General features: G+C 49.0%; 1 protein-coding gene across 6 annotated transcripts; it reads left to right on the top strand.

The window, feature by feature from the left end:
• The first annotated feature begins 250 nt into the window (after positions 1–250).
• Positions 251–8,857, top strand: GJB1 (gap junction protein beta 1). Of its 6 annotated transcripts, XM_012475059.3 has the most exons (3): positions 314–333; positions 4,860–4,960; positions 7,358–8,857. In XM_012475059.3, exon 3 carries the CDS (start codon positions 7,374–7,376, stop codon positions 8,223–8,225), a length of 852 nt encoding a protein of 283 aa, XP_012330482.1. In that variant the 5' UTR covers positions 314–333; positions 4,860–4,960; positions 7,358–7,373; the 3' UTR covers positions 8,226–8,857. The 6 variants fall into 6 exon arrangements, with proteins under 6 accessions (XP_012330480.1, XP_012330482.1, XP_012330483.1 ...); XM_012475057.2 differs by lacking the exon at positions 4,860–4,960 and having other exon boundaries at positions 251–333; XM_012475060.3 differs by lacking the exons at positions 314–333; positions 4,860–4,960 and adding an exon at positions 336–358.
• Positions 8,858–22,637: the final 13,780 nt, after the last annotated feature.

Raw genomic sequence — 22,637 nt, 5'->3', positions numbered from 1 at the left:
TCAGTCTCCCAGAGAGACTAAACCTGGGTGGGTGACAATGATGCCTGTCTTCCTCCGGGTCAGGGCAGTGACTCCAGGCTATGTGATCTGTCTCTCCAAATCCATTGGGAGCTCAGAGGATCAATCCTGTTTAATGATTCTGTGTGTGAGGAGGTGGGGCTGGTTAATGTTTGTCTGGTTCCTCCTGGGCTGTGGGCCATTTCTGGCTCCGGCCCTGGGCTCATTGTCCCTCCCCTGGGCTGGGCTGACAGTACCTGGTGGCATAGGGCAGACACGCCTGCCGACATTCTCTGGGAAAGGGCAGCAGCAGCCAGGTGTGGCAGTGACAGGGAGGTGAGGAGACTGGGGGCTGAGGGAGGTGAGGAGACTGGGGGCTGAGGGAGGTGGGCCAGGGAGGGCTGATGTGGCTCAGGGGACTGGAAATGGGGTTGGGTCTTGCCTTCTCTTGACCTCCACCTTCAACCACCTAGGTCCCTTCCATGCTTCCCTCTGAAGCTGGGGTGAGGCCCGTCCTGCCAGGTGCCAGGCTTGCTTAGCCTCTCTCTGCAGCCTCTTTCCAGGTTCAAAGTTGCTTCTCCTCTCACTCTTTTTCTTCCAGCCAAAGATTCCCCTCATTCCCATAGGGACAGATTTGCAGGAAGACTTGAGGGACCCCCTAGGTGCAAGGTGGCCAAGTTTGTCTCTCTGAGACATTTCCTGCCACACAGGGTTAGGGTTTGGTGCGAATGTTGGGCACTGCCAGGTGCTGTTTTCCTTCCCTGATTACAAGGCAAACCAGGCATGCACCCAACACGGGGCTGCGGGTGGATGAATAGAGGAGCGTGCTCAGCAGGCTGCAGAGGGTTAGCCAACAGGGCCAAGGATTTGGGAGCATGTGTTTCAATTTTCTTGAAGGAGGCAGACTGACTCAAGCTGAACTTGGAGTAATTGATGGTTTGGAGATCTAAAGGAGGGATGTCCCCCAGCTGTTTGAAAGTTGTTGCACCTGTTGGGAATGGCACAGCAGAATGTGTGGACTTAGAAAATGAGATAAGGAGAGGAGAATATAGACAAGAGGGGTTTTAACGGAGAGAAGTATAGATGAGAATGCAGCCTGGCAATGGAAAAGGGACCCAGGCTTGTGTGAGGGGCGAATACGATTCCTACGCCGAGCTCCAGCACTTGCTTACCACCTGTGTAATAAGTTAATCAGCTTCTGTGAGCCTTCATTGCCTCACCTGTGAGTTGCAGACAATAGCTCGTGGCTCACAGGGTTGTTGTGAGCATGAGAGTCTGTGAACATACACGCAGGGCACTCCATCAATGGCAGCTGTTATAATAACCCAAGCAGAGAGCAACAGCAAGTCAGGTGGGTGATGGAGGAGTAAGAGAGTAGTGTCCAAACAATGGGGAAGGGAGCTGGCATGAGCAGAAGCTCTCTGAAAAGACCGCAGCAGAGAGGGGGAAAGAACAAATTGGAATGAGTTAGACTGGACCTGACCCAAGCCTGGCCACAGAATACGTATGGCAGGGTGGAGAGGCTAAGTCCAGTGACTGAGATACTGTAGAACCGCAGGGCAGAGGCAGGAGAGAGAAGCAGGGGAAGGGGAAGAGGACTGGAGGAGTTTGGCCTTAGCCACATCAAACTGATGAAGGCAGCCAGAAATTCCTAAGGAAATCTCAAAGAAAGCCCCATGTCCCTTCTTGACCAGTGACTGCCCGTGAAATGGGGAAGGGAGCATGGGACCGAGGCTGAATGCAACCTCATCCAGCCCAGCCCATTCCTCTTCCCCAAACCCCCAAATACAAGCATATTCCTGTAGTTGGAAGGAAGGATAAGGAGGAGGTGGGGGCAGAAAGAGAGACAGAGACAGACTAGACGAATGTGTGTGTGTGTGCGCGTGCGCACGTGCCAGCACACGCAGGAAAGTGTATAGGTTTTTGAATAGTAGGCCTGGTCTCAGAATGCAAACTTCTTAAAGGAAGAGAGGCTACCATAAGCAGTGCTGTATACAAAGACTTTAAGGTAAGAAAATAAATTTGGAATTTAATTCTACCACTTAGCAGCAGTGCAATTGCCATTGAAGGAAGTTACTTAACCTCTCTGAGTCTCAACTTCTTTGTCTGAAAAATGGGGATAATATTACAGGACTGCTGTAAAGACTAAGTGAGATCACCTGATTTTGAACTGTGCTTGAGTGCTAGGACAAATCTAAATTTGGGGACCGGGCCAGAGACTGACAAGGCCAGAGAAGTCCTGTCTAATTAAACATGAGAGGAGCAAAACACGCCTGGAGCAACACGGAGTACATCAATACCTGGACTTTAACCCAAAGTCACAAAAACAGTTTGGATTTCAAAATCAGGTCACTCCCCTGGATGTTTTTAGAATGAAATCCTTGAGGTATCAATGTTGACATAGGGATCAGTTCTCCTTCCAAAGGGAACAGCAAAAATTGAGATCACAGCACCCAAACAAGGGTCCTTAAAGGCCCCACGGGGAGCTACTGGCTATGTCCCAGAAGTCTCGAGAAGAAAAGAGGCGGAGAGCTACAAGAACCTAGAAACTCAGGGGTGGCCAGGATGTCCGTGGCACACCCCTGAAGGGCAGAGAAAAGAGAACAGCTAAGGTTTGCTTTAGAGTTTGAGGAAACACCTCAAGAAAAGTAAGGAAAGGAAAAGCAGACCAACTCAAGAGGCAGCAGAAAATTCTGGGGCAGAAGGAGAGGAAGAGAATTGTCAATTGCTACAACAAAAGCACCTTAGGAAAAAAAGCTGGGCCAGGCACAGTGGCTCAAGCCTGTAATCCCAGCACTTTGGGAGGCCAAAGCAGGTGGATCACCTGAGGTCGGGAGTTCAAGACCAGCCTGACCAACATGGAGAAAACCTGTCTTTATTAAAAATACAAAATTAGGTGGGTGTGGTGGCACATGCCTGTAATCCCAGCTACTCCGGAAGCTGAGGCAGGAGAATCGCTTGAACCCAGGAAGCAGACATTGTGGTGAGCCGAGATCACACCATTGCACTCCAGCCTGGGCAACAAGAGCGAAACTCTGTCTCAAAAAAAAAAAAAAAACAAGTGCTGGGATTACAGGCATGAGTCACCACACCTGGCCAGGTTATTCTTTTATTATTTATTTCTTCTATTTTTTTTTTTTTTGAGACAGAGTCTTGCTCTGTCACCAGGCTGGAGTACAGTGGCACCATCTCGACTCACTGCAAGCTTCGCCTCCCCAGTTCAAGCAATTCTCCTGCCTCAGGCTTCCCAGTTGCTGGGACTACAGAGGTGCACCACCTCAGCTAATTTTTGTATTTTTAGTAGAGACAGGGTTTCACCATGTTGGTTAGGATGGTCTTGATCTCTTGACCTCATGATCTGCCCACCTTGGCCTCTCAAAGTGCTGGGATTACAGGCGTGAGCCACTGCACCCAGCCTTTTTTCTTTTTTTTTGAGACAGAGTCTCATTCTGTCACCCAGGCTGGAGTGCAGTGGCACAATCTTGGCTCACTACAACTTCTGCCTCCTGAGTTCAAGTGATTCTCCTGCCTCAGCCTCCCAAGTAGCTGGAACTACAGGCATGTGCCACTACATCCAGGTAATTTTTGTATTTTCGGTAGAGATGAGGTTTCACCATGTTGGTCAGGCTGGTCTCGAACCCCTGACCTCAGGTGATCCACCTGCCTCAGCCTCCCAAAGTGTTGGGATTACAGGTGTGAGACCCTGCACTGGCCATTTCTTTTCTTTTCTTTTCTTTTTTTTTTTTTAATATAACAGAGACGGGGGTCTCACTATGTGGCCCAGGATGGTCTCCAACTCCTGGACTCAAGCAATCCACTTACCTCACCCTCCCAAAGTGCCAGGATTCCAGGTGTGAACCACTGCACCTGGCCTACGTTATTTTTATTTTTTATTTTTATTTTTTGAGATAGAGTCTCACTCTTTCCCCCAGGCTGGAATGCAGTGGCACAATCTTGGCTCACTGTAACCTCTACCTCCCGGATTCAAGAAATTCTCTGCCTCAGCCTCCCGAGTAGCTGGGATTACAGGCGCCCACCACCACACCCAGCTAATTTTTTGTTTGTATTTTTAGTAGAGATGGGGTTTTACCATCTTAGCCAGGCTAGTCTTGAACTCCTGACCTCTTGATCCATCCACCTCGACCTTCCAAAGTGCTGGGATTACAGGTGTGAGCCACCACACCCGACCCAGTTATTCTTAATAATTCTCTTTGGCCACTTGTTTTAGAGTGTAACACATCTCACCACCTGAAGCATTTCTTCATGGCTAACTGTGGTGCCTAGTGCAGCAGCTTTGCATGTAGACTCCGAGGCTTGGGAGAAAGGGCACCCATACATACCCCTGCTTCCCCATGCTAGTTGGCACATGACATGAACTTACTAAGCCTTTTAATTAATTTATTTATTTTAGCTAAATGAAGAAACCTTGTTTTGAGAAGTAATCTATGTCCTGTGAACTGTCCTTCTTTCCCCAGATTCTTTCATCTCATTTCCCAACTTTTGCAGTTGTTGGTTTTTTTGTTGTTCTTGTTGTTGTTGTTGTTTTTTAATAAAGACAGGGTTTCACCATGTTGGCCAGACTGGTCTCGAACTTCTGACCTCAGGTGATCTGCTCGCCTCGGCCTCCCAAAGTGCTGGGATTACAGGCGTGAGCCACCGCGCCCAGCCAATGCAGTTGCTGTTACCCTACCCCTTTCCTCTGTAGCACAGAGGACCACCCAGGGCTGAATATGAGGCTGCTTCCACAATCACTTGCCCTACTGTGGAGCAGGCTCTGGGGTCAGGAAATGACTCCAGGGACCATTGCATTTCCTGTGGTCCAGGGCTTCAAGTCCCCTTCACATCCAGTTTCCTGCTTCTAGCATGATCTCCTTGCAACTTCATGGCAGAAGTGACAGGAGGTGGGAGAAGCCTTCTTAGCCTGCCTAAGGGATGGAGGAGAATTTCCTCTTTAGAGCAACTGGCAAGCTCCTGAAACCACGAGGTTGCAATATGCACTTGGGGCTGGGGGATGGGCAGCAATGGGGTGTCAGACAGACCCTATGAGTCAACAACAGGATTGGGGGCTGCTCAAGGTGGCTCACGCCTGTAATTCCAACACTTTGGGAGGCAAAGGTGGGAGGATCGCTTGAGCCCAGGAGTTCAAGACCAGCCTGGGCAATATAGCGAGCCCTCCATCTCTACAAAAAAAAAAAAAAAGAAAGAAAGAAAGAAAAATTAACTAAGCATGGTGACACATGCCTGTGGTCCCAGCTAATTGCTCTGTCTCCCAGGCTAGAGTGCAGTAGTGGGATCGTGGCTCACCGCAACCTCCGCCTCCCGGGTTCAAGCGATTCTGCCACCTCAGCCTCCTGAGTAGCTGGGATTACAGGCAAGTGCCACCACACCTGGCTAATTTTTTTGTATTTTTAGTAGCGACGAGATTTCACCATGTTGGCCAGGTTGGTCTTGAACTCCTGACCTGAAGTGATCCACCTGCCTCGGCCTCCCAAAGTGCTGGGATTACAGGTGTGAGCCACTGCACCTGGCCCCTGAGAAGATCCTTAACCCCTTTGGTCACCAACTATGATCCTGGAACTGGGCTAAGAACTTTGGCAGGTTGTCTCATTGAACTTCACAATAATCCTGGGTATTAACCACATTTATAGATGAACAAGCAGGCTCGGAGCAGTTCAGTAGCTAGCCCAAGGTCACATTAAGTGAAGAACCAGGATCCTAAACCTAAAGCTATGTGACTGTAGGTAAGAGTCACAGCCTGATTCCTGACCGTCTGTTTGCTCAGTGACCTTTTGCTTTCTCCTTCTGGCTTATGCTCACCATGTGCCCAACTGACCACCCCCTGCATGAGTTCCCTTTCCTGAAACTCAAAGAGACGGTCAAGGTTTGCTCTGTGACACTGGAGTTGGAATGTGCTCACAGATTCGCCTTTGCTTTTTTTTTTTTTTTTTTTGAGAAGGAGTGTCTTGCTCTGTCACCCAGACTGGCATGCAGTGACTCAGTCTCGGCTCACTGCAACCTCCACCTCCCAGGTTCAAGTGATTCTCCTGCCTCTCAGCCACTCAAGTAGCTGGGACTAGAGGCGCGTGTCGCCACGCCTGGCTAATTTTTTTGTATTTTTAGTAGAGACGGGGTTTCACCTTGTTAGCCAGGATGGTCTCGATCTTCTGACCTCATGATCCGCCTGCCTCAGCCTCCCAAAGTGGTGGGATTACAGGTGTGAGCCACCACGCCCAGCGTTTTTTTTTTTTTTTTTTTTTTAATGGCTAGCCTTTGCCTTTTGCAGACACTACCTGCAAAGCCACAAGGAGCCTGCTGTAGAAAGACTTTTGTCTCAGATACATTGTTTCATCCTACCTATCCTACTGCTTTATAACAGTATGACCTTGAGGAGTTACTTATCTGAGCTTCATCTTCCTCATCTGGAAAATGGGATAACAGGCTTGCTAAATGAGTCGAAAGAAAAATGTATGGAACAATGCTCAGCGCAGTTCCTGACTTGATAAATATGAGCTCTCTTTCCTCTCCATATTCTGGAGGGGATCTAAGCCTCAGGGAAAATCCTGCTGACCTTAAGTTTCTGATGGGACCATGGGGGAGGGACTCAGCCCAGAGCCTCCCGATCCCCTGGGGTCCCCTCTTCACATGCACCTGCCTGTGTTTCAGCTCCCTCCCCCCATGGCCATTCTTCTGGTGGGGCTATGGGGCGGGTGCGGCGATGGACCGGGCGGGCACAGAACAGGTGGGTGCAGGCTGGGTGTCCGGCTCTGGGACACAAGTGCTCTGTGTGTAGGGTGGGCGGAAGTCAGGGCGTTTGATCTGAATTCTAAAGGGCGTTGTTCAGAGCCCCACAAAGGTCTCATTGTGCAGACACTGGGTATAAAGCAGCATATGACTCCCCAGCACCGGGCGGTGATGAATTGGGACGCAGGCGCGGAGCCCAGGGACCACTCGCCCTGCACAGACATGAGACCATAGGGGACCTGTCTGGGTGGCCTCAGGGATAGGCGCTCCCCAAGGTAAGAGGGCTTTGTTGAGTTTGCCCCAGATCTGGAGTTAAGGAGCTAGGGGACAGCCATAGGGAATGGCTGATATCGGAACAAGATGGGCTTGGCAAAGAGAGGGGCTGGTGAGGAAAGAATGTTGGATGAAAGAAAAGAAGGGGGATGGGGCTCAGGGAGGTCAAGTCAAGTGAGTGAGGAGGAGGAGAGGCTGGCAAGGGAGATGGGGTGATGAGAAAGTCATGACCATCCTTCCTTTCCTGCAACTGGCTATTGGAAGAGTTGCGGGGCAGGCAGTGCTATGATGCCCGGCTTTCTGCCCCAGCTTTCTGACAGCTTGCTTCATGGCTGGTGTTTTGCAGGTGTGAATGAGGCAGGATGAACTGGACAGGTTTATACACCTTGCTCAGTGGCGTGAACCGGCATTCTACTGCCATTGGCCGAGTATGGCTCTCCGTCATCTTCATCTTCAGAATCATGGTGCTGGTGGTGGCTGCAGAGAGTGTGTGGGGTGATGAGAAGTCTTCCTTCATCTGCAACACCCTCCAGCCTGGCTGCAACAGCGTCTGCTATGACCAGTTCTTCCCCATCTCCCATGTGCGGCTGTGGTCCCTGCAGCTCATCCTAGTTTCTACCCCAGCTCTCCTTGTGGCCATGCACGTGGCTCACCAGCAACATATAGAGAAGAAAATGCTGCGGCTTGAGGGCCATGGGGACCCCCTACACCTGGAGGAGGTGAAGAGGCACAAGGTCCACATCTCAGGGACACTGTGGTGGACCTATGTCATCAGCGTGGTGTTCCGGCTGCTGTTCGAGGCTGTCTTCATGTATGTCTTTTATCTGCTCTACCCTGGCTATGCCATGGTGCGGCTAGTCAAGTGTGACGTCTACCCATGCCCCAACACAGTGGACTGCTTCGTGTCCCGCCCCACCGAGAAAACCGTCTTCACCGTCTTCATGCTAGCCGCCTCCGGCATCTGCATCATCCTCAATGTGGCCGAGGTGGTGTACCTCATCATCCGGGCCTGTGCCCGCCGAGCCCAGCGCCGCTCCAATCCGCCCTCCCGCAAGGGCTCGGGCTTCGGCCACCGCCTCTCACCTGAATACAAGCAGAATGAGATCAACAAGCTGCTGAGCGAGCAGGATGGTTCCCTGAAAGACATACTGCGGCGCAGCCCTGGCACCGGGGCCGGGCTGGCTGAGAAGAGCGACCGCTGCTCGGCCTGCTGATGCCACATACCAGGCAACCTCCCATCCTGCCCCCGCCCCTGCCCTGGGCGAGCCCCTCCTTCTCCCCTGCCGGTGCACAGGCCTCTGCCTGCTGGGGATTACTCGATCAAAACCTTCCTTCCCTGGCTACTTCCCTTCCTCCCAGAGCCTTTCATTTGAGGAGCTGGAGGGCTGGGGAGCTGGAGGCCACCTATGCCAGTGCTCAAGGTTACTGGGGGTGTGGGCTGCCCTTATTGCCTGCACCCTTCCCTCTCCCTCTCCCTGGGATCACTGGGGACAAGAGACGGGATGCTCCGACAGCGTCTCCAGTTATGAAACTAATCTTAACCCTGTGCTGTCAGATACCCTGTTTCTGGAGTCACATCAGTGGGGAGGGATGTGGGCAAGCAGAGTGGAGGGCGGGGGTGCTGTGAACATGTGGGTGGAGAAGGGAGGGTGGCGAGCACTAGTAAACGAGGAACAGTGCTTGCTGGCCACAAGGAAAAGGAGGAGGTGTCTGGGGTGAGGGAGTCAGGGAGGGAGAAGCAGGCGGATAAGTTGGAGTGGGGGTTGCTCAGGGCCGCCTCTGCCTCTAGTCCCCAAGGCCTCTCTCTGCCTGAAATGTTACACATTAAACAGGATTTTACAGTAAATGAAGAGGTGGCTTGTGTGTTTGTCAAGTTCTTTCTCCTGCAACGTCTGACCTCCCCCAGGATGAGCTGGCCTTGGTTTCTTACTGATTAAGAAAGGAACAGGGCAAAATAAGTAGTTACTTGAGTAGCTGAAGCTGCAAATGAGGAACCGCTGCACTTGGAGCCGCAGAGCCAGCCCACGAGCCATTCCGCCTGTTGATTTTGTTGTGGTGGTTCTTGTCTTTTTCGTTGTCTGATAACAGATTTATTGGGATTTCATTTACATACCTCCTTCCTCTGATTTTAGAAAGATTAAAAATGACAATTCTCTCTGGAGAAACAAGAAATGATCGGGAAATTTCTCACGCCCCAGAAGGTGGCACACATTCCCTGGGTACCTTGGCAAGAACCCCTCCTCTACACACCTGGAGATCTATCTCCTTACTCCCTCTAAACTCAGCATCCTCTACAAGCTGATGCCCCACAGACCACCTGTTGGGTTGCATGATGACCCTGACCCCTTTCCTCTGGACATAGCCCCTAATTCCATCCACTTTCCCCGTTTCCTTCTCTCAGGAATTAATGCCTCCCACCCCAGAGATGCCTCCACCACAGGTCAAACACTTCACAGCAGCAGTTTTCTCACCAGCATCACCCTCCCCTGTCAGCTGTGGTCGGAAAAGCCCCAGGCTGAGACTTGGAAAAGCTGCACTTCCATCCTGGTGCTGTCAATTAGCAGCAAGGCATTCCCTTCCCCTAGCCTCAGCTTCCTTATGAGCAAAGGAGAACTGCCCCAGCACCTCTCCCAGCTCCCTTCAACACTTTGTGCTTCTGGGATTCCTAAAAGACTTCCCCAAGTAACAAGGCCTTGCAGGGGTTTCCTCAGAGTCACTGCCCCCACAAATAGCCCATCAGAGTAAAAGTTTCCCCCCAAGTTTCCCTCCTCAGCTTCCTCACCTCTGAACAGGAGAAAATTTTTTTTCTTTTCTTTTTTTTTTTTTTTTTTTTTTTAGTTTTGAATGGGAGAAATCATTTGCCACTTCCTCTCAGAGTATGTGGACTCCATGTAGGAAGTACTGGATATCAGAAAGGAAGAGAAAATCAGACACAATCTCATCTGAATTGTTCTCCCTTGAAACAGTTTGTCTTCTTCAGAGAGAAAAGCATGGAAGTTTTCCTTATTTGAGATTTCTCCTTTAGAAAAAAAAAAAAGGAAGGCTGGATGTGGTGGCTCATGCCTGTAGTCCCAGTACTTTGGAAGGCCAAGGGGAGAGGATCACTTGAGCCCAAGAGTTTGAGACCAGTCTGGGCAACATAGGGAAACCCCATCTCTTAAAAAAAAAAAAAAAAAAATTAGGTGTGGTGGCATGTCCCTGTAGTCCCAAGCTATTTCGGAGGCTGAGGTGGGAGGATAACTTGAGCCTAGGAGGAGGTTGAGGCTGCAGTGAGCCATGATCATGCCACTGCACTCTATCCTGGGCCAGAGAGTGAGACCCTGTCAAGAAAGATAAGGAAGGGAGGGAGGGAGAGAGAGTAAGGAGACTTTGGGAGACCAAGGCAAGAGGAATTCTTGAGGCCAGGAGTTTGAGACTAGCCTGGACAGGATAGCAAGACCGTATCTCTATTTGTTTTTAAATTGAAAGAAAGGAGAGAGGCTGGGTGTGGTGGCTCACACCTGTAATCCAAGCACTTTGGAGGCCAAGGTGGGTGGATCACCTGAGGTCGGGAGTTCAAGACCAGCCTGACCAACATGGTGAAACCCTGTCTTTAAATTAAAAAAAAAAAAAAAGGAAGGAGAGTATTCCTTTCCACCACACTTAGCAATCCCTGAGAGAGAGCTTCCTCTCCCTTAAAAGAGGAACATTCCTTTCCTGAAAGAAATTTCCTTTCCCCTTAGAAGCTGACATTATGTTCCATCAGAGGAGAAGTTCCCACCCCCTCACAGTGGGAGAGATTCCTTTTGTTATTGAAATCCATCCTCTTCACCCACAACAACACAACAAACACAGAGCATCCCCTCTCCATATAATATGCCATCAAGAGAAAGATTTTCTTTTTAAAAATCTATCCTGGTCCTGGGCGGAAGCAGGGAACTTCATGCCCTCTCCACATTAAGAAATGCTAACCCCATCATCATGTCAGAAATGTAGTTTCTCTTAAAAGATTCTACCAATCCTCCTTGGAAAGAGGCTCCAACTTCAAATCAAGGCTTTCCTCTCCAGGGGGCAGTGGTGGGACAATAAAGCTGTCAGGCTGGGTGTTACAGCCCAAGTCGGGGACACAGGATTCCTGGGTTCCGTGAACCAGGTAGGAGCAGGTCCAAGGAACTTTGAGGGAAGCTTCTGGACACAATGTCTCAGGGAGGTAGGAGGCAGAGTTAGACTGACGTCAAGCCTGACTTTTCAAATCTGAGGCTCTGTCACAAGAGTATGAGAGAGAGACAGCTGGGCGCAGTGACTCATGCCTGTAATCCTAGCATTTTGGGAGGCCAAGGCAGGCAGATCACAAGGTTAGGAGTTCCAGACCAGCCTGGCCAATGTGTTGAAGCCAGATCTCTACTAAAAATACGAAAATTAGCTGGGCATGGTGGTGCGTGCCTGTAGTCCCAGCTACTCAGGAGGCTGAGGCAGGACAATCACTTGAACCTGAGAGGCAGAGGTTGCAGTGAGCCAAGACCCCACTACTGCACTCCAGCCTGGGTGACAGAGTAAGATTCCATCTCAAAATAAATAAATAAATAAAACAAAATTGGCCGGGGGCCGTGGCTCATGCCTGTAATCCCAACACTTTGGGAGGCTGAGGCAGTCGGATCATGAGGTCAGGAGTTCGAGACCAGCCTGAACATGGTGAAACCCCGTCTCTACTAAAAAATATAAAAATTAGCTGGGTGCGGTGGCAGGTGCCTATAATCCCAGCTACTCGGGAGACTGAGGCAGGAGAATCGCTTGAACCCACAAGGCAGAGGTTGCAGTGAGCCAAGATTCCGCCATTGCACTTCAGCCTCAGAGACAGAGCAAGACTCTGTCTCAAAAAAAAAAAAATGAGATAGAGAGACAGAGAAACATCGAGGCTAATGGCAAATCAGGCATGCTCTCTGTCACGCAGTAGAAATTCAATGTACTGAGTGACCTGGGTTGTGGAGAGGGCACTGGAATTAGGAGACCTCGTTCTTCAGTGATGAGCTCTGTCCCCTCCCCTTGGACACATGATATTTACCCTCTCCAGATCAGTTTCCTCATCTCCAATAGATAGTTAATAATAACCCTCTACCTCCTTCACAGAACATTGTGAGAATCAGACAAGATGGGTTCAAAAGCTGGTTATGAACTAACTGTAAAGTAAGGTAAGATAGTATCATAAGCACTGAGACCATGGCCTTAAGCTAGAATTCTCAATGAGCCAGAAGGGAGTGAGGCTGGTTCAGGTAGGCTGAAGCTAGTGGAAACAATTTGGCAATAGTAGTGTTGGCTCCCCCAGGGAGTGGACAGCAGTCCAAACAGCAAAGTCCAAGAGAGGTTGCAAACCTGAGCATGATTCATTTAAGGGTCAATATTCAAGGGGTCTGATTGGGAGCAGAAAAGGCCTAGTAACAGGAAGTTCTTGCATACTGTGGCTCATGGAACTGGTCCTTTTAGGAATATCTATGATCTTTTAGAGGTGTCTATGTGCAGAGATGCCAGGAGCTGGGGGGCAAGGGAACAGAGGCAGATGAGCTAGGATAGTAGTCAAGGCCTCCAGCCAGCTGAGCTGGGATTTCAAAGCAAGCTGCGGTATCCATAGAGAATTGGCATGGCAACCACAAACTGGTTCAGATGCTCAATCAGATAGCCTGGGTGCACACAGTGGGGGCTAGAGGGGAATGCTTGCTCCATTTACTGATTCCACAGTACTTAAATGCCAGACCTGGCCTATGGTGCAGAAGGGGCTACACAATCGTACCAAGCTGAACTCCTCTTGATTCCTGGACTAGGCCAGGGGGAATGTACAGGATCAAGTGGAGAAAGGATTGAGGACATTCCAGCAAGGGGCAAATAAAAGAGGCAAAAATACCCTACAGATATGACAGGAGTTGCTGGGTGCAGTGGCTCATGCCTGTAATCCCAGCAAGTTGGGAAGCCAAGGCAGGCAGATCACTTGAAGCCAGGAGTTCAAGATCAGCCTGGCCAACATGGTGAAACACTGTCTCTACTAAAAATACAAAAATTAGCCAGACGTGGTGGCACACGCCTGTACTCCCAGCTACTCAGGAGGCTGAGGCAGAAGAATTGCTTGAACCCGGGAGGTGGAGGTTGCAGGGAGACAAGATCACGCCACTGCTCTCCAGCCTAGGCGACAGAGTGAGTGAGACTCCGTCACCAAAAAAAAAAAAAAAAAAAAGGCCAGGCACGGTGGCTGACGTCTGTAATCCCAGTAATCCCAGCACTTTGGGAGGCCGAGGCAGGTAGATCCCCTGAGGTCCAGAGGTTGAGACCAGCCTGGCCAACATGGTGAAACCCCGTCTTTACTAAAAATATAAAAATTAGCTGGGCGTGGTGGTGGGCACCTGTAATCCTAGCTACTTGGAAGGTGGAGGCATGAGAATTGCTTGAACAGGGGAGGCAGAGGTTGCAGTGAGCCGAGATCACGCCACTGCACTCCAGCCTGGGCAACAGAGCAAGATGTTTTCTCAAAAAAAAAAAAAAAAGTATGATGGGGTGATACTTTCAAACTTGTATGTTTGGAAGCTTAGCCACCAGCTGCATGGAGACTGAATTGGGGATTGAAGACAGATTGACCAGATACTGCCAGGCTCAGTGGCACACCTGTAGTCCCACCTACTTGAGGTGGGAGGATTCCTTGAGCCCAGGAGTTTAAGACCAATCTGGGCAACATAGCGAGATTCTGTCTCTTTTTGTTTGTTTGTTTTCTGAGACGGAGTTTTGCTCTTGTTGCCGAGGCTGGAGTGCAGTGGCATGATCTTGGCTCACTACAACCTCCGCCTCCCAGGTTCAAGTGATTCTCCTGCCTCAGCCTTCCAAGCAGCTGGGGTTACAGGCATGCACCACCATGCCCAGCTAATTTTGTATTTTTAGTAGAGACGGGGTTTTGCCATGTTGAATAGACTGGTTTCGAACTCCTGACCTCAAGTGATCCACCCGCCTCCGCCTCCCAAAGTGCTGGGATTACAGGCGTGGGCCACCAAGCCTGGCCGCTGTCTCTTAAAAAAAAAAAAAAAGACCTGTTATTATTGAGCTGCTGCAATAGCCCAAGTGGGACCTGTAGGACTAGGGCTGTGGCAGAGGAATATGAAGGAGACAGGTGTGAGAGACATTTTGGATGCAGAACCTACAAGAGGACTTCACGTCTGAGTTGCAGGGTGTGGAAGAGCCAAAGGTAATTTGGAGGTTTCCTTTTCTTACTTTGACTGGCAAACTCCTAATCATTAAAAACTCATCTCAAAGCTTGTTTCCTCTGTGAAGGCATCAACTCTTCTCTCCCCACTGACCAAGTCCCTCGGAGAGAATGAGTCTTCCCCTCCACTCAATTCCCACAACATGATTGTGGAGTATGTGATAAGAGCGCCTATCACATTATGTGGTGCCAGGTGCAGTGACATGCATTGTAACCCCAGCTGCTCAGGAGGGTGAGGTGGGAGGATCCCTTGAAGAGCAGCATGGGCTACACAGTGAGACCTCATCTCTAAAAAATACCGCCACGACCAACACACACACACACACACACACACACACACACACACGAATAACACGCAGGCCAGGCGTGGTGGGTCACTCCTGTAATCCCAGCACTTTTGGAGCCTAAGGCAGGCGGATCTCTTGAGGCCTGGAGTTCAAGACCAACCTGGTCAACATGGCAAAACCCTGTCTCTACTAAAAATATAAAAATTAGCTGGGCTTGGTGTCAGGCACCTGTAGTCCCAGCTACTCAGGAGGCTGAGGCAGGAGAATCGCTTGAACCCAGGAGGCAGAGGTTGCAGTGAGCTCAGATCATGGCATTGTGCTCCAGCCTGGGTGACAGAGCAAGACTCTATATCCAAAAAAAGAAATAAAAGAAAGAAAGAAGCCATAGTGTGGTAATCACTTGCATAAGCTTAACACATAGTAGGTGCTTAGTAATCTGTGAAATTCAGGGCAGCTGGGAAGAAAACATAGGCATGTGCACAGGTTCAGAGTCTTGAGAGAGTAGAGTGTGTTCACTGTGACTAGAGCCGAAAATGCATGGGATGGGGAGTGGGGTGGTTTCAGTAGGAGGTGAGACTGGCAAAGCAGGTCGGGGCTGGTCAGTGAAGATGCTCATAGAAATGCATGCAGGTTTGCATAGGAGTCTGGACTCCAGTACCACGTGTAGAAGCCCTTCTGACATAAAAGCTAGGGCCCTACTAGACTAACAGGCAATTCTGTACTCATGATCATAGACAGACTGTAGAGGTCTTCAGGAGATCCAGATTAGGGCCGGCCTTTGCACAAACAGATGTGTTAAGGTTGACAGTGAAGTACGGAAGAAAGGCCAGAATGATTTCAAAGTGGACTTCAAGGAGAAAGGGTAATTTACACAGAATGGTGACCAACTGTTCTCCATTTTTTTCACCACAACTGAAGCCCCTGTGCAGTCAGTGTAACACAGTGACTAAGAGCATTGTTGGCCGGGCGCGGTGGCTCACGCCTGTAATCCCGGCACTTTGGGTGACCGAGGCGGGTGATCACCTGAAGTCAGGAGTGCCAGGCCAGCCTGAGCAACATAGAGAAACCCCATCTCTACTAAAAATACAAAATTAGCGGGGCGTGGTGGCGCATGCCTGTAATCCCAGCTACCCAGGAAGGCTGAAGCAGGAGAATCACTTGAACCTAGCAGGCGGAGATTGTGATGAGCCAAGATTGCACCATTGTACCCCAGCCTGGGCAACAAGAGCAAAACTCCGTCTCAAAAAAAAACCAAAATCATTCTACTATAAGGACACATGCACACGAATGTTCATTGCAGCACTGTTTACAATAGCAAAGACCTGGAACCAACCCAAATGCCCATCGATGATAGACTGGACAGGAAAAATGTGGCACATATACACCATGGAATATTATGCAGCCATCAAAAACGATGAGTTCGCGTCCTTTGTAGGGACATGGATGAACCTGGAAACCATCATTCTCAGCAAACTGACACAAGAACACAAAATCAAACATCACATGTTCTCACTCATAGGTGGGTGTTGAACAATGGGAACACATGGACACAGGGAGGGGAGCACTACACACTGGGGTCTGTTGGGGGAAATAGGGGAGGGACAGCAGGGGATGGGGAGTTGGGGAGAGATAGCATGAGGGGAAATGCCAGATATAGGTGAAGGGGAGGAAGGCAGCAAATCACACTGCCATGTGTGTACCTATGCAACAATCTTGCATGTCCTTCACATGTACTCCAAAACCTAAAATGCAATTTAAAAAAAAGAGCATTGTTTACTTCCTACCTGTGTGAGTTTGACCATGTTACTTGGCCACTCTAGACCTTAGTTTCCTCATCTGTAAAACATGAATACTTGTGCCACAGGGCTATAGTGAGGATGAAATGTGTCCATTATATATAAAGCGCTTCAAACATGGCCTGGTCAATATTGAGCTCTACACAAGGGTGTGCTGTTACTATTTCATCTCACCATCTTCGCCATTTCTCCAGCTATTCACCAACTCTCTCAAACACTGAGTTAAACTCTGTCTCACCTAATTAACATGCTTGCTTTTTTTTTTAGACAGTGTCTCACTCTGTTGCCCAGGCTGGAGTGCAGTGGTGCCATCATAGCTCACTGGTACCCCAAACTCCTAGCTCCAGTGATCCTCCCTCCTCAGTTTCCCAAAGTGCTGGGATTACAGGCATGAGCCACTGTGCCTGGCCTAACATATCTTCTTGACTGTCTAACTATCCACTGTCATGTGCGTGTGCTTAAGCAAGCAAGTCTGTATGTTTGCATGCATATGTATTATTGTATTGGTACATATGACCACATTCGCATGTATGTGGAAGGATGGCAGTGAGGGGAGTGCCTTTTTTTTTTTTTTTTTTTGAGAAGGAGTCTCTCTCTGTTGCCCAGGCTAGGGTGCTATGGTGTGATCTCGTCTCACTGCAACCTCCGCCTCTCTGGTTCAAGCGATTCTCCTGCTTCAGCGTCCTGAGTAGCTGGGATTACAGGTGCTTGCCACCACACCCGGCTAAATTTTTTGTATTTTTAATAGAGATGGGGTTTCACCATGTTGGCCAGGGTGGTCTTGAACTCCTGACCTCATGATCCACCTGCCTCTGCCTCCCAAAGTGCTGGGATTACAGGTATGAACCACTGCACCAGCTGTGCCTTAACTCTTAATGTAGTTTTAATGAAAAGGATGTGTCCCAATCATAATATGGTCTGAAACCTTATTATCAGACTTAGAAATGACTTAGGCGGGTCAAGCACTGTGGCTCATGCCTGCAATCCCAGTACTTTGGGAGGCCGAGGCAGACAGATTACCTGAGGTCAGGAGTTTGACACCAGCCTGGGCAACAAGGTGAAACCCCATCTCTACTAAAAATACAAAATTTAGCCAGGCTTTGTGGCAGGTGCCTATAATCCCAGCTACTTGGGAGGCTGAGACAGGAAAATCTCTTAAACCCCGGAGGTGGAGGTTGCAGTGAGCTGAGATCATACCAGCGCACTCCAGCCTGGGCAACAGAGCAAGACTCTGTTTCAAAAAAAAAAAAAAAGAGAGAGGAAAGAAAAGAAAGAAATGGCTTAGGTGGACGAAAGGAAAGGAGACTAAGGAGACTGTGTTTATGGAGCACCTAGTACGTGCCAGATTTGGTGCTAAATTAAGCACTGACATGTATAATCTTAGTACTGGCAGGGTAGTTATTATTATCCCCATACTTGCAGATGAGGAAATGGAGACTCAGAGAGGTGAAGTAATATGTCCAAAGGTTGCACTGCAGAGCTAGAATTAAAACCTAGTCCCGTTCTAATCCAAAACCTGTGCTGTTTCCACTAATCCAAAGTAACCACTCTGGCCGGGCACAGTGACTCACGTCTGTAATCTCCGCATTTTGGGAGGTCGAGGTCAGTGGATCACTTGAGGTCAGGAGTTCCAGACCGGCCTGGCCAACATGGCGAAAGCTCGTCCCTACTAAAAATACAAAAATTAGCCAGGTGGTGGGCACATGTAATCCCAGCTACTCAGGAGGCTGAGACACAAGAATCACTTGAACTCGGGTATGCCTGTAATTCCAGCACTTTGGGAGGTTGCAGTGAGCCAAGATCGTGCCAGTGCACTCCAGCCTGGGTAACAGAGTGAGATTCCCTCTCAAAAAAAAGTAAACACAACAACAAACAAACAAGGCTGGGCGCGGTGGCTCACGCCTATAATCCCAACCCTTTGGGAGGCGGAGGCGGGCAGATTACGAGGTCAAGAGATGGAGACCATCCTGGCCAACATGGTGAAACCCTATCTCTACTACAAATACAAAAACCTGGGCATGGTGGCGCATGCCTGTAGTCACAACTATTTGGGAGGCTGAGGCAGGAGAATTGCTTGAACCCAGGAGGCAGAGGTTGCAGTGAGCCTAGATCGCGCCATTGCACTCCAGCTTGGCGACAGAGCGAGACTCCACCTCAAACAAACAAGCAAAAAAGCCAAAGTAACCACTGTATGCTGCTTTAGGAAGTGTTTCAGGATGTAGGGGGTAGGGTGGAGGTGAGGAGCTCAGTATGATGTGAAAATATCCCTAAGTACTAATACGCTGGAAAACAAAATGTTTGTACAGGACCCCTAAGGTTAAGAGAGAGAAATGGTGAAAGTTGAGGAAGGGGCTGCTCTGCATTCAGGCAGGGAAGGGCGCTTTTGCGGGGAAAGGGCCCTTCCTGGGATGTCTACCTGAAGCAGGATCCAGAAATTGTCCTTCCCCGGGAAGGAAGGGAGGCAACTTGGGGAGTGCAGGGAAGATGGGGAGAGGCAGTTATTCAGAATCCCTTACCCTTGTTTGGCCTAAGTTAAGATAAGCTTTTGAAACTGTCACCCTTTCTCTCCCTTCACTTTAGGGGTCCCAAACACATACTTTGTTTTCCTGCAGTCTCCCTAATCCCTTTCGGTTTCTGCTCCAGCTTTCTTCAAAGGACAAAGCCTTTCATTCTTCAGTTAGAGATAATTGTCTTGAAACGCAGATACCTGGGAGAACTCATTTACACTAAACTATAATCCACTAACTGATAAACAAGTTCTGGTAATTCTGCTTTTCAAATCTTTCTCCAATCCCTTTCCTCCTCAGCGTCCCCGTTGCCACTGCCACTTTCCTTCAGGCCTTGCCAGAATCTAACTGATAACGTGGATGAGAGTGAACTTGGATTAAAACACTTGCTCCATGCCCGGCACTGTGCTACATTACCTCCTTTAATCCTCACTATCGCTGAGGCAAGATCCATATTGTTCCCATTTTACAGATGAGGAAACGAAGGCTCAAGTAGGTTAAGTAACTTGCCTTGGTCACATAGGAAAGAAAGGGCTGAGCCAGGGAGGTGGAATTCACATCTGGCAGATGCCAAAGGTGAAGCACTAACCATTTGTCTTTTGTTGCTGTTTTTTTGTTTTTTTTTTTTTTTGAGATGGAGTCTTGTTTTGTTGCCCAGGCTGGAGTGCATTGGCTTGATCTCTGTTCACTGCAACCTCCGCTTCCCAGGTTCAAGGGATTCTCTTGCCTCAGCCTTCTGAGTAGCTGGGATTACAGGCGCTTGCCACCACGCCCGGCTAAAGTTTTTCTATTTTTTAGTAGAGATAGGGTTTCACCATGTTGGCCAGGCTGGTCTTGAACTCCTGACTTCGTGATCCGCCTCCCTTGGCCTCCCAAAGTTCTGGGATTACAGGTGTGAGCCACCACACCCAGCCAGCACTAACCATTTCTATACCATACTTCATCCCTGTAACTGGCCCCTCAAGTTTCTTCAGCACCCAGTTCTACATCTCCCCTAGACATGCTAGAGTCACCTTAAAACATGAAGCATATCCTGCCAATTCTTAGTGAAAGTCTTTCATAGCTTTCCACTGCTTCTAGGAGAAAGTGTAACAGGAAGACTATCTAGGATAAAGTATGGCCATCCCAGCTTGCCAGGACCGAGGGGTTCTCAGGATGCTGAACTTTCATTGCTAAAACTGGGGAAGTCCTGGGCAAACAGAGATGGTTGGTCACTCTAGCAGGGTGTGGCATGGCACAGCATTCAATGCTTTTCACAACCTGACCTCTATTTTCTCAGCAACACCTCCCATCACCCTCAGCCTTTCCACTATGTCCTCTCTACCGCCTTTGCAGCCCAGCCACCCTTTCCTGCAGACACTTGGTACTGTTACACCTCTGTGCCTTTGTTCACACTGATCCTTGCAGCTCTACTCTGCCTGACGAGCTATTGCCCACTCTTCATGAAACCCCAGCTCCCATGTCACCTCTGTAATCTTTCTCTTTTTTTTTTTTTTTGAGATGGAGTCACATTTTGCTGCCTAGGCTGGAGTGAGTAGTGCCATCTCAGCTCACTGCAACCTCCACCTCCTAGGGTTCAAGCGATTCTCCTGCCTCAGCCTCCCCAGTAACTGAGATTACAGGTACCCACCATCATGCCCAGCTAATTTTTATATTTTTAGTAGAGACAGAGTTTCACCATGTTGGCCAGGCTAGTCTCAAACTCCTGACCTCAAATGACCTGTCCACCTTGGCCTCCTAAAGTGTTGGGATTACAGGCATGAGCCACCGCACCTGGCCACCTCTGTAATCTTTCTTGATTTCCTGGGAGAGAGTGAGAAACAATTACATTGTACCTTGGCTATTTTATTGATATGTGAGTCTTTTCCAGGGTCAGGACTAGGGTGAGGCAATTGAGGCACTTAGAATGCAACTGTAAGGAGGCACTCCCTCTCAGGGTCATGCAAATGCCAACCCCATACTTGTGTGACCCCGAGAGCAAGTGCCCTCTTATATTTTTCACCGTAGGTGCCTCAATTGCCTCACCCAGTGCCAGCCCTGGTCTTTCCTGTCAGACTAGGGACTTCTCAAGAGTAGACCCCAGGTTCTTTTTTTCTTTTTCTTTTTTTTTTTTTTTTGAGCTAGAGTCTCACTCTGCTACCCAGATTGGAGTGCAGTGGTGCGATCATGATTCATTGCAACCTCCGCCTCCTGGGTTCAAGCGATTCTCCTGCCTCAGCCTCCCGAGTAGCTGGGACTACAGGCACCATGCCCGGCTAATTTTTGTATTTTTAGTACAGGCGGAGTTTCACCATGTTGACCAGGCTGGTCTCGAACTCCTGACCTCAAATGATCCACCCACTTTGGCCTCCCAAAGTGCTGGGATTACAGGCATGAGCCACCACGCCTGGCCGACCCCAGGTTCTTATTCATCTTTGTATTCATAGTGAGTAAGACGAGGCTCAGCACAGAGTACATATCTAGTTGAACAAATGACATCAGGCCCTTCTCTGTTTCAACAGGGAGGGAGGTAAGAGGAAGAGGATGGTTTGGCACCCTGTTGTGAATGCAAGAAGAAGGTAAATTTAAGACTTCATCTTGGCCTGGACTGGAAGGACAGTTTTTCATCAGGTAGCTTTTGGGGCTCCTCCAACTTCTCTGGTCTCTCCCTCTCAGTGCCTTTCTTTGGTTAACTACAGACATTCTCCAAAGTACTGTGGGTTTTTTGTCTTCTTCTCTCTTCACTCTATTTTCCCAAGTGACCTTGTGTACTCCCAGAGCTTCAGCAAGGAGCTCTGCAGATGACTTCTAAATTAACACCTCATCTCTCCTAAGCCTCAGACTTGAATTTCTAACTGCCTAGTACATACGGTAACATGTAGCATCAATATTTGCTCTTTTGTGTTCGTTGTCTCATCTGACCTTCCCAACACTTCTGTGAGAAAGTCAGGGCGGAATATGAACTCTTTTTTTTCTTTTTATTTTTGAGATTGAGATTCACATCATTGCAAATATGAACTCATTTTTTAGGTGAAGCTCAAAAAGGTTGTCTTGCCCAAGATTTTATGGCAGACCTATAGAAACTCAAGTCTGGGTGTTCTCTCTGCTGTGCCATGTTGCATGGTGCACCACAAAGTTGTTTCAATGGAGTCTCGAAACCAATGTGATAAAAATTTCAACTTATTACTGACCTTCTCCTATCCCTGACAGAAAACACACACACACACACACACACACACACACACACACACACACACACACACAAACAACCTTTAAGAAAACAACCGGGCACGGTGGCTCACGCCTGTAATCCTAGCACTTTGAGAGGCTGAGGTGGGCGGATCACAAGATCAAGAGATCGAGACCATCATCCTGATCTTGAAAAGAAAATTTAAATTTAAAAAAAAAAAAAAAAGAGTTCAAGATCATTCTGACCAACATGGTGAAATGCCATCTCTACTAAAAATATGAAAATTAGCTGGATGTGGTGGCACACATCTGTAGTCCCAGCTACTCAGGAGGCTGAGGCAGGAGAATCGCTTGAACCTAGGAGGCGGAGTTTGCAGTGAGCCGAGATCACACCACTGCACTCCAGCGTGGTGACAGAGTGAGACTCCATCTCAAAAAAAAAAACAAAAAACAGAAAACTTGTCCCTGTGCTACCCATCTTGGTTAAAGGCATCTCACTCTCCCAGTCATCAAGGCTAGCAACCTGGGGTTCATGCTCAATTCTTCCCTTTTCCTTAACTGTTTTTGTTTTTTTTTTTTGAGATAGAGTCTCACTCAGTCTGTCACCCAGGCTGGAGTACAGTGGCATAGTCTCAGCTCACTACAACCTCCG

The sequence above is a fragment of the Aotus nancymaae genome, unplaced genomic scaffold (assembly GCF_030222135.1).
Source record: "Aotus nancymaae isolate 86718 unplaced genomic scaffold, 86718_ANA_hifiasm-v0.15.2.pri h1tg000081l, whole genome shotgun sequence".
In the NCBI taxonomy this organism is placed as follows: domain Eukaryota; kingdom Metazoa; phylum Chordata; class Mammalia; order Primates; family Aotidae; genus Aotus; species Aotus nancymaae.
The sequence above is the reverse complement of the archived record's forward strand: the minus strand, read 5'-3'. Positions and strand labels throughout refer to the sequence as shown.

Excerpts from the sequence above, each read along its gene's own strand:
- GJB1 (XM_012475057.2), top strand. The coding sequence starts at position 7,374 with ATGAACTGGACAGGTTTATACACCTTGCTCAGTGGCGTGAACCGGCAT.